The 16,636-nt window shown below is 40.1% G+C and overlaps 1 protein-coding gene across 1 annotated transcript in view; it reads right to left on the bottom strand.

Moving 5' to 3' along the window:
• CFAP43 (cilia and flagella associated protein 43) overlaps positions 1 to 16,636 on the bottom strand; it is a 69,315-nt gene that overhangs the window by 47,045 nt on the left and 5,634 nt on the right. Inside the window, exons 4-11 of the mRNA XM_012723461.1 lie at positions 15,741 to 15,908; positions 13,709 to 13,859; positions 10,927 to 11,086; positions 8,481 to 8,548; positions 5,991 to 6,122; positions 3,196 to 3,312; positions 1,117 to 1,197; positions 188 to 336 (exon numbers count right to left, since the gene is read on the bottom strand). Of these exons, the coding sequence (XP_012578915.1) occupies positions 188 to 336; positions 1,117 to 1,197; positions 3,196 to 3,312; positions 5,991 to 6,122; positions 8,481 to 8,548; positions 10,927 to 11,086; positions 13,709 to 13,859; positions 15,741 to 15,908 (1,026 nt within the window). The remainder of the gene's footprint in view (positions 1 to 187; positions 337 to 1,116; positions 1,198 to 3,195; positions 3,313 to 5,990; positions 6,123 to 8,480; positions 8,549 to 10,926; positions 11,087 to 13,708; positions 13,860 to 15,740; positions 15,909 to 16,636) is intronic.

Here is a 16,636-nt window from a genome sequence, read left to right as displayed (position 1 = left end):
GGGAGGGAGGGAAATGCACGGGACTATGGTGGTGGCACAGGGGTGATTTGGTGATGGGAAACCCGTGGGGATTACAATTGAGATGAAAAATAAAATGTGCAAAATGATGTAAAAAAAAAAAATTAAAAGGTATTGTGGTTTCACTGGAATCTCAGCGAACAGACCTGACAGAGCAGGCGGTACTTACAGAAGGTGCTGCACTGGGGACTTGGAGAGAAAGGCCTGGTGAATCACCTTAAGTGATGCCGCAGCCCGGAGGTCAAGGAAGAAGACAGAGCCCCCCTCGGTCCCCACCGCTGCGGACAGCGAGGAGGGAGAGCACGCCAGAACATTCGCCTTTGGAAATAAACCCCCAGAGCCATCAATACATTGCACCAGAAAAAGCAAAGACTGTCCACTACATGTGAGGATTCTACAGTTACTCAGAATGTCTGGACAGTGACGTGGGGAGGGCTATCCAAGCAGCAGGTGAATTACACTCAATGATGCCAAGCAAATCGACTACATAAGCAGTTGCAGGGAATCTCTATATCTTATTCTTTCATCCTACAACCTGAATGATAAAAATACAAAACATTCCCTGAACTTTAAGCCATGACATCATTTTTAACCCCAAGTGATTATACAAATAATAGTGAAAAATAAAATGAGAACAATGTTGTTTTTACACTGTTTCAGCTTATGAAGCTTTTCATAGGAACACTATACTTGTGGCTAGCAGGGGAAACTTGCACCCATTTCTAATATAATAACCGAAAGAAGAAGAAATATTAAAATTCACCCCTTCACATCATCTTTTACACGAGTGACAAACAGATGTTTAAAATCCTCACCCCTCTCCCTACCCAAGGATCTATGTAAATAGGAATTGCCCACTTCTTTAGGTTTTGCTTCAAACATCTGCTCTGTAATCGGCAGAGGGAAGAGGAGAGATTTGGAGAACTTCCACTGCTCTTTTTACAAAGCTTCATTGAATTCTGGGCCAGACATGGGGAGCACCTGTGCTGGGAGCTGTGGTTTATCCTCACTGGAGGACACCACTGCACTGTGGGGAACTGGACAGCTTGACCCACAATGCTGAAGCCAGATCTCCCTGCATTTGGTGCTCTTACTTACTGGAGTATTCAGGTAAATTCTGCTGATGCAAGTACCATCCTCTATATGCCAAACACAAACTTCCCCTGACTCTGTAAGTGTCTGTAAAAGAAAGAAAAACCCTAAATGGAGAACAGTATTCTGCTGAGCATCAAGTCCTCTACCCCTAAGTCACTCTGAACCTTCAGTATAAAATGTTCTTTTGCTTACTTGTATTATAACTTCAGTCCTTCTGATTTGGACAGATATTAATTAGCATCTTTAAAAAATTTAAGTATTAAACATTAGAACTAGAAAAGTGAAAAGTGAAATTTTTTTCTTAGATAACATCATTGAGATGAAAATTATTTGGAGTTTCAGTGGGATTATTGCCTAGTGAGTAACCTAGATAGAAGAAGTTAGAACTTGCTATTTGTAAATTAAAGCACTTTGCTTTTAAGAGCAGTTTTAGGATTCCAGAAAAATGTAGCAGGACGTGCTGACTTGCATGTACCCTCCCACCCTCACATACAAACAGTTTCCTCTCTCATTGACACCTTGTATTTGTGTGGTACGTTAGTTATAATTGATAAGCCAGTATTGGTATGTTATTATTGACAAAGTCCATCTTTTATACTGAGTTTTGAAAATGTATAATGACAGCCTGCTGTTACAATATCTTACAGGTAGTTTCATGACCTTAAAATCCTCTGTGTCCTACCTCTTCACCCACCCTATACAAAATCCCTGTGAAGCACTGATCTTAATTCTGTCCCCATGGCTTTACCTTTGCCAGATGTCATATAGAGGGATTTTTTTCTAGAATCAGTTTGGCTTTTTTCACTTAGCAATATGCATTTGTTTCCTCAATGTTTTTCATGGCGATAATAGCTCATTACTCTTTTGACTCAATAAGCAATAGATTCTTAGAATAAGATCATTTAGAATACTATTAGCTGAATAGTACTCTATTGTATGGATTTACCAGTTTATCCACTCTTCTATCAAAGGACATCCTGGTTACTTGCAAGTTTTCTCAATAACGAATACAATGGTTACAAACACTCATATGCAGGTTTTTGCATGGACATAGTTTTCAACTAACTTGGGAAATACCAAGAAGCTCAATTACTGAATCATGAGTATGTTTAGTTTGGAAGAAACTAAACTGCTTTCTACAATGACTATATCATTTCACATTCTCATCACCAGTGAATGAGGGTTTCTTTGGCACTTGGTCAACTGTTTTTGGACTCTAAGTGGTGGCTTCTCATGTTTAAATTTGTGACTTTCTAATGAAAATTACATTGAGTATCTTTTCAATTGTTTGTTTTCTGTCTGTGTGTCTTCTGTATAAGATGTTTGTCAGTGTTTTTGGCCCATTTTTAATGGGGCTGTTTATGTCCCTATTGTATATATTAGCACCATGCTTTTACCAGGTATGTTTTGTATAGTGGTTTGCTCTTTAATTTCAATTTCTAGTGGACCTAAGAATTGTTGGTGTTAATGTGTTCAGCTTTGACTCTTTATCAAATAATACATAGAAGCAAAATCATATAAACAACATCTCAAGAGTATGAAAACTCCTAAGGTGGTCACTTTTTTATCAGCTAGACCCCAAACAAACAATAGAGTATGTGAAAAGTGAAACATGTTTCTTGAGATCAATAGCAGTTAAATAGTAAAGCACCAGAACAAAATTTTTTCCCTAAAGATAGAAGGTGGGGTTTGTTCCTAAGTCAACTGAATTCATGTTTTGTGCATAGCAAATACTGCATTTGTTTTGAATGGGATTGCATTGCTCTAAAGGAAGCAAATACTAAAATTTTAATGAGTGTGGACACCTCACCACATTAGCAGGGAACACATTTAAGATCTGGTGTGGAACGTTTGAATGGAGACCATAAATGGGCTGTTGCCTAAGATTTTCATTTCTTTGGCCATTTTCAGACCCTTAATGTTATGAAGTTATAATGTGAAGTGATCCTAACTGGGATAATGAGTTGATAATGACAGTGACTGGCGTTTCTACCACACCTGCCTCTGGAGGCGTGGAGGTTGCCCGTGCACTTCCAAACTCTTATCTTTAAATCCCCCGTGAATCAATAAAATATTCCTTACCAAGAAGTGTACATTTCCAGGTGTGATGAAGTCAATTGATTGAAACTTTCCATCACAAGCCTCTAGGGCATTTTCAAAAGTTGGCTCTTCATCAAAAGTGTAGATATAAACAGATCCCTGTTAATATAAAGAAAAAAAGAAATATCATGCAAGATACAAATCAAGCTAGATACAAATTAATATTGGCTCATTCATCCATTCATTCAACATTGAGAATAATCGATAAGGATGACTTTCTTCTTGCCTCCAGTAGCAGGTATTTGTTTTTCTAAGACACAAAACATAACAGTACACTTTTTCTTGATTTTAAAAAATGTATATTTATGCAGAAAATTTGGAAAATGTAAAAAAAAAAAAAAGACTCAGAAAACTTGTTAAGGCTACCTAATTCCTATCATATATTAGACCATGTTGGTCATTAGTGAAAACTTGTTAGTCAGCCTTTGTGAAAGTTGTGGAGGTACAGCAAAGTTGTCACTTTGTTGATTATTCTCAGACCCCAAACTTACCTCTCAAAAGCAATCTATCTTGTAACCTACAATATCGTATGATCACTTAACAATACAGACTCCTTTCAATGGATCAAAAGTTGTCAAGTTTACTTGAGTTAAACATGAATAATTTTGTACTCGTGTATCTAAAAAGTACAACTCTGCAGAGTCTAAAATTCGGTAGATATTTACCATTTATACCTTTCATTTATTCTTCCAACAATGATGACTAGATACTGATTAGTTTCAAGCACTGCTCTGAATGCTGGGGCTACATCAGAGAGCAAGACAGAAATTCCCTGCTCTCATGCAGCTTATGTTTTACTGAAAAATTCAGAAAATAAGATATGGAAATAAAAGTTATTAAAAAGCAAAGTGGTAAGTATAAGAAAAGTAACAAAGCAGGAAAATAGGGCACAGCAAAAGCAGAAGGGGGATGTTAAATACAGTATCCAAGAAAGGCTTTACAGAGAAGCTATTTTAGAGAAAAGTCTTAAAAGAGGAAAGCATCCATGTGGATTGTTCAGAAGAGCATTCTCCACAGAGGGAACCACCAGCGCGAAGACTCTGAGAAAGGAGCATAACTGGCGTATTCACCTAGCCAGCATAGTGGTGAGCATCAGCAGAGTAGGGTGAATCGGAAGCAGGAGTGCAGGTGAGGGCAGGGCGGGGAGTGGAGTCTGTCATGAAGGGCCCTGGGAAGCACAGTGAGGATTTTAGCTTGGCTTTTTCTCGCTACACACAGGAAATCACTGGTGGTCTCTAAGTAGCAGAAACATTTTGCTCACTTTGGATGCTGTGTTCAGGGTACATGGTTTACTCTATCAATGTACTGGGAAAAGTATATTAAAATCCCCCATTGAGATAATGACAGTGCCTGCCTTTAACTTTATCATGTTTTGCTTCATATACTTTGAGGCTCTTGTTTAGTATATATGCATGTTAAATGTTTTTATATTACTAGTGAATTTAACCTTCTGAAATATTTTTGTTGAAATATCTATTTTGTGTAATTTGTGTAATGTGACTTTTACCTCCACTGGTTTTCTTTGGTTCATGTCTGCATGATAAAAAAAAAAAAAAAAAAAAAAAAAAAAGATGATTTCCCCCCCCACCTTTGTTTTTACTTTCAATCTTTCTATTTACTTTCAGTGTTAATGTACTTTTATCTTTTATTCACTTTCAATACTACTGTATGTTTATGTTTTAGATGTGCTGCTTATAAAGAGTATGTAGCTGGACTTTGCTTTCTTTTTTTTCTTAATCATTACTTGAAAGGAATGAAGCTCAGACGATGCTGTGTGATGATACTCCAGTGTGGTGAAGTGTTTCATTTTAACCAGATCATTTGTTCTATTTGACTTTCATTGAAATTAGCAATATATTTGAGCTTCATTATAACTTTTCAAATTATGCTTTCTATTTTTTCCCTTGTGGGTTTTTTTTTGTCTCTTTTCTTAGCTTTTATTTTTTACTTTTCCTTTCAATAATTTGGTAATTCTACTTTCACATTTCTTTTAGTGTTTACTTTAGAAGTTATAATATAAATACCCAATTTATTAACAGCAAAAATTACTAGAAATGCTTTATTCCAGTTAACCAGTCCCCTCAATCATACACTGCTATTATCTAGGATTTTAATTCTGTGTTATTTTTATACCTACTTCCACATTATGTTCTGCTGTTTTTAATATTTATTTACATTTCCCCACATATTTACTATTGTTCTTCATTCCTCTTGCATCACAGTCCTTCCATCTGAAAACTTCCTTCTGCCTGAAGTACAGTCTTTAGAATTTTCATCAAGTTGGTTTGCTGCTGATAACTCTCAATTTTGGAGTGTCTATATATGCTATTTTTCAGCCCTGAGCTGAGAAGGTATTTTCGCTGGGTATAGAATTCCATCCAGTAGTTACCTCATTATACTATATCAGGGTGATCAGCAAACTTTTTTTAAATAAATGGACAGATAATAAGTATATTAGGTCTTGTGGTCCCATCACAGTGTTTTAACCCTACCACTGCAGTGTGAAAGCAGCCACAGACATTACATAAGTGAATAGTTGTGACTATGTGCCAATAAAACTTAATGTATAAAGGTAAGCAGCAGGCTGGTTTTAACCTCAGGGCCATAATTTGCTGATGCTTGCATGAGATTTCATTTTACTCTTTCTTATATTATTGCCAAAAAGGAGTACTGACTAATGGAGTATCATCACACAGCATCGTCTGAGCTTCATTCCTTTCAAGTAATGATGATGAGAATATATGAAAAGTGTGCATCAAGAAATCACTGTGGCATACCTTTTGTGTTTGAATCAGCAACATCTTGTAACTGGGTGAAAACACCATGTGTTCCACAGGCTCTTCAACCACAAGAAATTCCTCCATTTTGTAATATGTATCTTTTATAGTAATAGAATACACATAGCCATCCTACAGGCCAAAAAAAAAAAAAAAAAAAAGAAAAAGACAGAAATGCAAAAAATCAGTCTCACTCAATGTATAATATACTTTCCTCATAAGACAAGCTAAGACTTACTGGTTACTAGGTGCTGTTTATTTTTGGAATCATCATCGATTCCCTGTTTCCTTCTTCTGTTTAGGCAACTTTTAACCATGTTCCTTGGCCAAGTTTCACTTTAATCTGTTTTGTGACATGTGTTTCAGTTACTTAAAATTTTACTGATCTCCTCTTTCTTTGAATCGTTTAACCATCTACCTACCACATTGTTCATTATACAGTAGTAGGTGGAGCAAGTGAGATATCTTATCCTGTGGCTTATAAATAGCAGTCTCCTTACTTCAAAGGACAATAGGCTTAATGTCTGTACTCTAACCATTAATATATGATTTCTTGTCTTCCTAAATGACCCAAAAGTAGGGTGTGTGCTGTTTTTTCCTCTTTCAAGCTCTTCTCACAGATCTCAAACATGGCAAATATCCAGTAAAGATGGCTGGTTGATCACTTATCAATAGATTTGTTATTTTAGCTACTCTTAAAAGGAATCTAATTATTTTTACAGTAGTGAAGAAGCCTTGGGAAAATTCAACCAGCACTTCTAGATTAGAGCCCATTAAACTCTAAGTAGGAATCTGGGTTTTTTCTTTATTTTTAGATATTATACTTACAAGAAAAGTGGTCTAGGCCAGAGGTGTGGGGGATGAGAATATTCACCAGAGACAGAGTGGGCAGCAGAACAGGCAGATCTACTGAAATACACTGCTGAAGGGAACAGCAGACAAGAAAGGAGAGGTCTGCTGCACCATAGGGGTTAACTCCATGACCAGGGATTGAACTCATGCTGCAGTGGCTGATGATAGCTTGATAGCTCTGTGACTTAACTCCGGCACCACCAGGAAAGCCCCAAAGTAGGTATTTGTGAGATGGCCAAGTTTAGGCGCTAGGGATCTGGGGTGGGGAATGAGTCAATATCCAGGTATTTCTCCAAGTTCATCATCATTCTCCACCTTTCAGCAGAGCAGATACTCCAATCACTCCATTAAAATATGTTAAAACAGGGCCCTCCCTGGTGGCGCAGCGGGTTAAAGCACTGCACTAAGAAGCTTAAGCCACTTCAGCATGAGTTCGATCCCTGCCTGCCCCGGAGGTGACCACATGGTGTGGCAGCCCTCTCCTGACCCGCCCGCTGTTCCCCTCAGCAGTGTACTTCGTCGATCTGCCTGTTCTGTTCCCCACTCTGTCTCTGGTGAAGCCTCTCGCCGCCCCTGCACCTCTGACTTGTACCCCAGTTCTGTATGCACAAATAAATCTTTAAAAAAAAACACTAAAGGTAACCTTGAGGAAGACACACATCATAGAAGGCCACAAATACAGACTAAATATAAGGGGGAAGTCCAATTCAGTGTCAGAGGTATTACAAACTGAGTATAGGTTTCAGACTTTCAGACAGTTCCTCTTCAGTGGAGCTACAACTCTTATTCTGGCGTCATTGCCTATCTGTCCTCAGTGTTCGGGGATATGGTCTAAGGCATGAAAAAGACAAAGCACTAGAGAGTTGTCAGTAGACCAGAGATTTTAATGTGGGTCAGCTCCAGATCTGAGCACTGATTACAAAAGCATGGCAAAAATAATATGGGTATGAACCTTTTTATACTTAGTCAGGCTGCTCTAACAATGAGAGCAAAGAAGAGAGTTTTCCACGTGTGAGTTCAAACCCCCTCTCCTCTGACTGGCTGGTGAACTCTGTAAGACTTGATTCCTTCCTCTATGCAATAAGATGTCATTTGTTTCTACTTGATAGGGTTGTTGGGAGGATACAGGAGACAAATAAGCAAGGTACTTAGCATGATGCCTGACGCAACCCACGCACCAAGTGAATGAGGACCATCACTAAGTGTGATATAAACAATAACAATATGAACATGTAAGCCAAATGGGTGTGTACAAGGGACTGAGTTGAAGCTTAGACAAAAGGCTCCCACTGTATCTTACAACCTACTATATAAGTACAGACTGCCATGGAACTGACAGGTGTGTGTTTGAGTTTTGTTTGTTTTTAGTGGAGTGTAAATGGAATTCTTAAAATTCAGTTTTTGCTTATTTGCAATAAGGGAGATGAATGTTCACTATACTATTATCTCTACTTTTGTAGATCTTTGAAATTCTTCCTAATAAAAGTTTTATAATAGCATCCACAAAAGAAACAATTTTATGTAATAATCTCACAGAAACTGACACCCCAAATTATGGCCATGACAGTAAACGGCAGAAAGTGGGATATGTAAATTTTCTTGAAAGCCATTAATTTTGAAGGGAAAAAAATACATTACAATTCCAGAAGCAATCAGGCCTCCCTTCTGATATACCATGGTGAGTGGGCTGTAAAGATGCCTTTGCTCTTGAAGGAAAGAAAAACAAGACAAAACAGGTGACAGATGATTAAAAATGAAGTACACAACGTAACTCATCTTATTTGCTTTCCTAGGACTATTCATTTCTAATCCTTTTTGCTAAAAATCGACTTCTCATCAGAATATGTTGTGTCTCCCGAACAATGAATAATAAAACCTTAGCAGTGATTACTGATGTAAATCACATGAATTTATAGAGTTCCATGTCATTAGGTCTTTTTAACTAACATGACAGAATCACACAGTAAATAATTCTCTTTTTTCAAATTAATCTCCCCAAGCACAGTTCCAGGTGGGGTCCATCCCCCTCTAGGGTTTTAGGTGTCTGCCTGCTGTCAGCTGAATGAAGTACAGATGCCTCAGCAGGACATTCCAGGTCAGATATAGTACAGATGTTCCTTCCTTTTCCACAATCCTGTATAACACTCCATGCTCCATAAAAGCTGGCATATTTCTTGCTTTCCAACCTTCTCCATGTCTCCTTGTCTGTACAGATACCACTGCCCCAAATTTCACCCACTGTCCTCTCCTCCTTCAAGGGCCATTTCAAATCCCACCTTCAGAATGACTTGTCCTGGCCTGTTTCCTTCATCTGTATTCCCCAAGCCCTTGTGAAGCTTTCTTCAGTGAAACCATCTACTATGAGGCACCTTAGTGTCTTTCATTGAAAGGTTAGATAAATATTTCTTTGAGTTCATTTATATTTTGCCATGAAAATGATCAGGAATAGTATGCAGGAAAGAAATAGTGAGCAATACAGAGGTGTGTATGATTAGGGCCTCAATTTTATATTATTACCAGTGTAACAGCAGTTTAGAAATGAGAAACACTGGTTTATAATTCATTTTACAAACACATGGAGGTACCCATTTACTCCATAGCCATCTCTGGGATTAAACTTTGGAGCAAAGGGTGAGCGTGACAGTTCCTGACTTCAAGAGCTGATGAGTGGTGGGAAAGCTTGATATGCGCATGGGCCATGACAATAGCAGAGGTTGCAGCGCTAACAAAGGAGTGACTCTATAGAACCCCAGATATTACTTGAAGGTTGGTGTAAGTATAGCATAGATTCCACAGAGGACAATTTTCAGGCAGACACAAGAGAGAAGCACACTTCACACTAAATCCTGTGGGCAGGATTTGGGGAGAGCACAGAAATGATGAGCACATCTAAAATGTTCAAACAGGAGGCGATGAAACTGGACAGGCAGGCCAGAAAAAGACTGACTTTTAGAGAGCTGTATGGATGACCCATGGATGAGAGATTAGAGAGTAAAACAGGGCTGCAGAGTAAAAGAGGGGCTGGGGTAGAAGAGTTGGACTTAATGACCTCAGTTTTGTCAGTGAAATACAGGAGAAGTCAAGGAATGGGAGGGGTCATGGATGCAGAACTCCTTAGCTAGAGAAAAATTGCTGTATGAGATGGCAGTCAGCTGGGCACTGAGGGCTATGGAGGATGTTAGGAGATTTGGGGATGGGAAGAAGTGTCAATAGTAGTAGAAAATAATTCTAATACAACAGTTAGGGTTTATGAAATGTCTTTTGTCATTTGATTCCAGAGAAGCCCTTGAGTTGCATGTCCTGACAGTGGGGATGAGCTGCCTGGTTTAGGTCAGCTTGAGGTCAGCGAAGTCAGTGCTAAGGTTGCTGCAGAAATCAAGGTGTGTAAGAGGAACTGGACTGGAGAATACAGCAATGGTTTTGGGAAGCTGGCACTGTCGTGGTCCTTTTCCAAAGACTCTATGGCTATCTCACATTGGGGAGAGGGGGAACCATTGGCTTTTGTTAGCCAGGCCGAACTCTGGTCATAACAGAAATGAACATTAGATTTAGGGAGGATACATCACAGAGTCTTAGAAATTGTAAGCAAGCAACACAAAAGTAATTGTCAAGATGGCAGTTGTACTCAAAAGAGAAGGTCCTGATGGAGAAAGGAGTTGAGAAGGCCGGAAGGAAGAAAAGGGTGGATAGCACGAGATACGGAGCAGGCAGAGTAGCTAAGAACTTGAACTCTGAAGTCTCACCTAGGTTCCACAATTACTAGTTAACATGAATTTGGCCACATTCTTAATCTCTCAGTGTCCCCATTTTCTCCTTTTTATCATGGAAATAAAAATATACCTCCTTTTAACTTTGTTTTGAACATTACATGAAATATGCACTCAGAGTGATATTAGAATGCTTAGAGCATGGAGCACTCAAAAATGTTAACTTGCTACAAGGAACATCCACAAGACTTGGTAACTAGAGGAATTGAAGATCACTCTTAAGAAACAAAAAGGAACAAAACATCTGCCATCAAGTATGTGTAAAACCAACACCCATGACTATATTTCTGGGTATATGAGGCAAAGCAGTTTCTCACCTTCTAAGGGTTTTTCTTCTGTCTTATTAAGTAGAGTCACTTTTAGGGTTTCTCCGTTAACCATCAAAAGATGCCCTTCTTCACAGCCGACGTACAAGTCACTTGTTGGAGTCCAGCAATGCATTGTAGGGTGAAGTGTAGGATACACATCATCTCTAGGCTTCAGGGAAAGATGAAAAACCTTGTGTTAAGACAATATTCGTGGCTGGCGAGCTAGAGAAATAACCATCAAAACAATTCCCAAAAAGAAGAAAATGATTATGGGCCTATGTATATTCACTGGACTTGCCATCTGCAAGAACTAAGTGGATTTCTCATTCCTTGCTTCATTTCTTGCTCTGGTTTTTAATTCCCTAGGAAAAAATAAGGCATTCTTGCCAACATATTCATAGAGCTAGTAGCACAAACTGAATGTTTTGAGTAATACTATACTGCTTCTTGGTGGATGTTTTTGGCATTTTCAATCTAAAAAAATTCATTGTTCAGCTAAAATCATCCTTTCTGAGCAACATTTTTGTCAACATTTCTCCCTCCTGGGCCACAGCTGTGGTTTTCTTTGAGTTGCTATGGAGACGTTGACCTAGCTCCTCTGCTTGGACAGCTTCATGAGGAATGAGAAGAGGGTCCCTTGCCTGATTCTGGCGGTGTCTCCAGTTGGGTTCATGAAGTGACTTGTATGATATTCCATGGAAAGGTCAAGCTGAAATAAACAAATATACAAGATCTGGACTGTGTACCCAGGAGGAAATCTGGCTTTGGGACTAAAATAAAATGGACAGCAGGCCTACGGCAAATTTTTCCTATAAAGGACCAGGGAGTGAATATATCAGACTTCATGGACACATAGTTCACATAGCCTGTTCATAAAAATCCTGAAAACGTATAAAAGACATTCTTAGCTTTCTCCATGCAAGAACAGACAGTAGCATTAGGCGTCATAGCCTCAGCAGTACACCCCTGCAGCCTGAATGTTCATGTCTAGTGGGGAGAGGCCGCTCCCCATTTCTGTCAGCAAAGAGCAACCATATTTTCCTTCCTGGAGGCTGAAGTAGGTGGCAGGTCTTTGGGGAGTATGCCCCTCATAGAACTGATTAAGATTAGAAATGTATGGCTTTATTAATATTCCCTGTGTGGTTTAGATATGTCAAATTTTAAGTTTCTTTAGCCTTTTCAGGAAAAGGTTAAAATGCACTGAGTACAAAAGTCCTAGGAAATAAAGAGGCCTTTATGAGTATTTTTAAAATGGTAACTCTATATTTAAGTACTTGAAGGAAGCATTTCAAGCATTTTTCAGGTTACAAGGATAATTCCCTGAATTTTAAATGTTTTGTGTTAGATTTTATCACGTTGCTACAAAGTCTGAAAGATGAGAATGCTGATAGCAATTTACTGCAGAAAAAAGGATTCGAGATAGCTGAAAAACTGGAGTCCTAAGCATCACATCCTAAACAGAGAAACATTTCAAGTTGTAAGCACTAGTGGCAGATCTGTTTATTTTCACTTTGCTGCCCCAGTGTGGCTGAATGCGGTTGTGTTCCCCAAGCCCAGGTGTGCCAGTAAAAGGAATTCATCGTTTTCTGTTACTGACCCTTTAGAAGAAATGCTAGGCGCATACCAACTTTTCTCTTGCTTACCAGAGATTCTTTGATAATCTACTAACCACCCTGAATTATTTTGATCATCTATAGCTTAATTCTTTGCTGTAGGCAAAAAACACCTGGGAATCTTTACCTGCTTTATCCTGGGCTTGGAGCTTCAACACAAACATTAGCACAAGGCAGACTCCAGGGTTTGCAGAGTCAGGCTCGTCACCTCCACCCCATGTGCCACAAACTGCGGCCTGCCTCCCTCTTGCCGATCACCTGCACCCCACTCGCCTTCATTTACCACGTTCCAGCCATGCAGTCTTTACTCAGCTCCTCAAACATCCTGAGTTCTTGCCTTGCCCCTTCTCTTGCTGAGCCTTTGTGCATGCCGGTCCCTCTGCCTGAACACTCTTCCCCTGCACATCCATCCTCTTGTCCTTCACATCCTCTCCCTGAGTCTTCCCCTGAGACCTTTAGCCAACACGTGTTTACTTTTCTCCACCTCCCACACCCATCGTTTATTCTGGTTATAATGCTGATCACATTTCACAGTGACTGCATGTATCCCTTTACTTGTGGTGACATTGCACTTGCTCAGTCTCTCGATGGAATGAAGTCTCCAAGGCTGGCTTATGCTGTCTGGCTGTTCACCATGCGACTTTATCTCCTAAAGCAGAGCCTGCCACATAGAAGGATCTGGATAGCTATCTCCTGCATGACCATCATGAAACTGTTGACAAATTCCCTTTTGAATCTTCTTGCATGGTTTTCTATGGACTTATTCTCCTGGACTTGCTCCTCCTCTTGTGATTTATGCTTCTCAGATTCCTCTTCCTCCTCTGGACTCTTGGTGGTCGGTTTCCTCTGACTCTTCCCTGACATGCTGCCTCCCCCCGTGCTCTGATGTCAGCTCTGCCTTCTCCTCCCTACCACCTATGGCCCAGCATCTCCGCCTGGATGCCTTGCCAGCACCACCACAAATTTAAATTTACCCCAAACTGAAATCACACCAGGGCTCCCAATTTCTGATAGCAGTGCCATCATCTTAACCATCAAACTAGAGATCAGAGTCTTGGTTTCTCATGGTCTCCAGAGCTAATCTGTTAGAAACCAGGAGGGTCAGCCCCATCCTGCTTATTTTGTGGCATGGCTATGGGAGTCCAACAGGTAAATAGGAGGAGGCACCAGGTGATTACCCTGAAAGTCTCTGCGTCCTCGTTGACCAGCCCTGCCATGGCTGACAGCGGGAGCACAGGGCCATAGATCAGGTCCTTGGGTAGCGACTCGGGGAAGATGACCTCCATTTCATTGTAAAACTCCCCGCCCTCCATGGGTAGTTTTACCAACCTATAGAAAAAAATCAAAATAATCAGATTAACAGAGACAATTCACTGATGTAACTGCTGATTATTGGTGGTGAGCAGGGTGGGGAGGTGTTATAACAAAAAAGACAAACCAGGCCAAAAGTTATCCAGTGGATTTTAACATATAGAACATATTGCAAAAGGAAAAATATGTAATTGTAATTTAAGTACATAGGGATTTTAAAAAACTATCAAAGATAATATCTAATGTAGAAATGATAAATCAGAACATTTTCAGAGGTCAGGCAGGGAGGGCCGGTGGCAAGTGGGAAGGTGTTTTCCTGCCTCAAGAGTCGGCAGGAACTCCGCAGTGGTTTCTGAGAGGGTGTGCAGATGTTAAGAGTTGGTTCCAAACATTAAGAAATTATCATAACCTGGACAAGAAAGCTCTCAATTTATAAATGTCGGTGACTCATTCATTCAAATAAAGACAACTGTGGGCCAAAATAAGCACCGATGTGGGTTGTATTCAGCTACTACTGCAACCTCTGGTATCAAAATTTCATTTTCACATTTATAATATGTCCACATATATGGCTTACAAAGATGAGTATGGAGAATTTTGTGCCTTTGTTCATTAAATTTAAAACTTCCTTTGTTAATTTTTTATGGATGTAGAATGATTCTGGAAAAGGACCACATAAAATTAGTACCTACACTCAAACGTGGGTACTTAGGGTATGGTCTCAAACCCTGCTTGCCATCCGACCCTGGAAACCCTGCCTCTCCTTGCTTGCCTTGCCTCCTCCTTTATTTGCTGAGAGAAAAAAATAACAGGGCCTCCCTGATGGCACAGGGGTTAAGTTTCAGCACTATGAAGCTATCCACAGCCACTGTAGCAGGGGTTCGATGCCTGGCCGGGGAGCTGACCCACATGGTGTAGCAGACCTCGTTGGTGTCCCCACTGCTCCCCTCAGCAGTGTGTCTCAATAGATCTGCCCTTTCTGCTCCCCACTCTGTCTCTGTTGAATCCTTTCAACCCCCACACCTCTGGCCTACACCCAAGCTCTTGTGTGCATAAATAAATAAATCTTTTTTTTTTTTTTAATAACAGCTCAACATTCACATCTAGGAGAGAATATTCGAGGGAAGCAAAGGGAGAGGTGATGTGATAGGTGACTTGTGTGCCCTAGTGAGGATAGAGATGTGATCCATTTTGTGGAAAGTGTTGCCAACTCTGCCTAGAGACAGATTTCACTATTCAGTGGTTCTTACAAAAATGAGACTGAGACATAGAGTATTGAGTAGCAACAAGTGCCTCTGCTAAGACTTTCCATGTAGAAAATTTTATTTACCAGTTCTGCATTTGTTTGAAGAAGGCAATTTCTCAAACACCGCTAGCTCAGGTCAAGCATCTTCTTAAGTCTTTCATAGGGTGGAGCACACTGAAAATGGTCAGCTGGGGGGCACTCGAGTCCTTGGACTCTTTTGATATGGACACCCACTGTCGTCCATAATCACCAGGACCAATTCTGTTTAAACAAGTAATTCTCCCGACTCTGCTATGTGCAACCATAATGGGTGATAATGTTGCTGACGGTATAATCTATACCCTTTTCGAATCTAAATTTCTTATTTTTGAGATTCCAATTGGGCTATCAGAGTGGATTTTAAATATATGTCACAACTGAGCAAATCAAATTTTGAAAAATTAAATATTGTTGGGAAAAGTTCTAGGACTTCATATTTAAAAGAAAGCCACAGGGAACTTAAGTAACACTGGGTGATTACATGTGTAGAAATGTTGTAATGTGAGGTGTATGTCTGTATATAGCCAGTTGATTTAGCAAATTGATCCAGTCACACAACATGAATACAAACGAAGAGCATCACTTTGTCGTAGGGGAGTAACAAAATGTCTTACTTTGGTCTGAGATAATGCTCCTGGTTGCTTCTTTCAATGGTCCATATAGTCACTGCACTTGAACTTGACAAGCACAGTTGGTGCCAGTTCATGGGGTTAAAAGTCATGTAGCTCACATCCACTCCGGGTTGTGACTTCTTGCACAAAATGACATTTGATTCCCAATTCCTTAGAGAAAAATTGTGTTTGGTGAAAAGTGATTAATGTGTTAAGTGAACTAAATCAGAGGGAGAAGGACCACACCTCCCAGCCTCCCTTGCAGCCTGACATGGCTTGTGACTACGGCCCGAGGGGGCCACCGGCAGAGATGTGTGCCTCCCCTGCTCACCTTGCCTTCCCCTGTAAGGACTGTGCTCTTACTCTTACCTTTCCCTCTTGCCTCTGGCTCCCCCCTTGCCCCCCAATCCATGAGTGATAGCCTTCTTTAGACCAGAGAGGAGAGCACACCTTAGGAAAGGGAGAGCACCAGGAGGGAGAGGCCGGATCTCTGAAACCAGGAGCCATCATGCCAGCCATGGCCACACATCCCCGCACTACTGCACAGAAGAAGAAGAAGCTCTGTCTTGTTTATACCACTGCTTCCAGCCTCCAGAACTGGGAGACAATATATGCCTGTTGTTCAGGCCACTCAGTTTGTGGATACCTTGTTAACTAGCAGAGGAATCCTTATTAACAGTTAAGTGCATTAAATTGTGGCATAACTATCATGCAGGAGAAGGGAACCATTGATAAACACTGCAGCAAGAGGACACAATAATTAATTATGAAAAAAGCCAGAGAAAAAAGTACATAATGTATGACATCCTGTTTATGAAATGCTAGAAAATGCAAACTAATCCAGTGACAGGTAGCACATCAGTAGTTAGAGGGGATAAGTGATGGGGTGAGGGTTGTGT

The sequence above is a fragment of the Condylura cristata genome, unplaced genomic scaffold, assembly GCF_000260355.1.
Source record: "Condylura cristata isolate star-nosed mole 26May11 unplaced genomic scaffold, ConCri1.0 scaffold00011, whole genome shotgun sequence".
NCBI classification, from domain to species: domain Eukaryota; kingdom Metazoa; phylum Chordata; class Mammalia; order Eulipotyphla; family Talpidae; genus Condylura; species Condylura cristata.
The sequence above is the reverse complement of the archived record's forward strand: the minus strand, read 5'-3'. Positions and strand labels throughout refer to the sequence as shown.